Source organism: Poecilia formosa, unplaced genomic scaffold (genome assembly GCF_000485575.1).
Source record: "Poecilia formosa unplaced genomic scaffold, Poecilia_formosa-5.1.2 Scaffold527, whole genome shotgun sequence".
Lineage (NCBI taxonomy): Eukaryota > Metazoa > Chordata > Actinopteri > Cyprinodontiformes > Poeciliidae > Poecilia > Poecilia formosa.
Window position 1 is genome coordinate 137,083 of NW_006800466.1, and position 1,173 is coordinate 138,255.

General features: G+C 36.7%; 1 protein-coding gene across 1 annotated transcript in view; it reads left to right on the top strand.

Moving 5' to 3' along the window:
• The window catches only part of slc7a11 (solute carrier family 7 member 11), a 58,387-nt gene that overhangs the window by 12,644 nt on the left and 44,570 nt on the right, over positions 1 to 1,173 (top strand). Inside the window, exon 5 of the mRNA XM_016664912.1 lies at positions 136 to 261. Coding sequence (XP_016520398.1) covers positions 136 to 261 — 126 coding nt within the window. The remainder of the gene's footprint in view (positions 1 to 135; positions 262 to 1,173) is intronic.

A 1,173-nucleotide genomic window follows, 5' to 3' on the forward strand; every position in this document is an offset into this window, starting at 1 on the left:
CTACTACACAACATGGCCATTGGTTGTTATCATAGTTGCCTTTAGGCTTAAAGCAGACTCTCACAGTATGTGTGTGTCATCAGCTGTGTCAGTATGAGAAGGTAAGCGGCCTCTGACTGCTCTGTTTCCCTGCAGCTTCTGTTGTTTATCTGAACAGTATGAGTGTCACCTGGACAGCAAGGATCCAGATCCTCCTCACCATCAGCAAGTTAGTGGCCATCACCACCATCATAGTCCCTGGGATGTTCCAGCTCTTCAAAGGTAAGACTCTTTGTCATAATGAGCTATATAAATCTCCACAAACAATGAGACTTCCTCATTCCACACTCAAAAAAAAAAAAAAGTCAGTGAATTGTTGAACTAAATAAATTGAGCTATGTCCAAATTAATTAATATAAATGAGTTGGAATTTCAAACATGGCATATTTTAGTAAGTTTAACTTAAAGTAAAAAAAAAATATCGTTAAGAAGACAATGCACATGCTCAGAAGCTTACCCTGTGAAGGAACCTACGTCTTTTATCTATAATGAAACGTTTTTATGAAGGAATTTTTGATGCAAAAGTGTTTGTGGTTTGTAATTGAGAAGTTGTGGAGAAAAATCCTTGAAGAGTTTTGTAGCTATAGATTTTTTCCAGGCTTTCAGAAATACAAATCAGCAGTTACACCTCTTCAATACAATTTGTGTACGAAACACAAGTTGTATTCTTTGAATCCCACTTTAAAATAAATCTTACACTTAATTTTGCCCTAAATGATCTAAAACAAATCTGCATACCTGTGTCAGAAAAAAATAACTTATGACTGATGAAGGATTGTTGCATTACATAAATGGCTGTACTTTCTTTATCTTTAGCTGTAAGGTGATATGCTGCAGTACTTTACCAGTGTTATGCTGTTTTATTGGTAGGGGCTACACAGACGTCGCGCTAGCCTTTTTTGTTCTCCGTCATCTTGACCGAAAGGATTTTTAAAAATCGGTCATTTACTATTTTTACCCGTCAAATTATAATCACATTAAAATCGGCTATATAGCTGCATTTTTATGCGGTTTAGTTAATATTCACCCAGTTGAACCGTGAGTCCAGATCCCATCACACATAAAGCAGATAAATGCATCTAAATTTTCTCCAAATGCTATGGCAAGGGGGAGGAGCCTGGATGTCAGTACAGG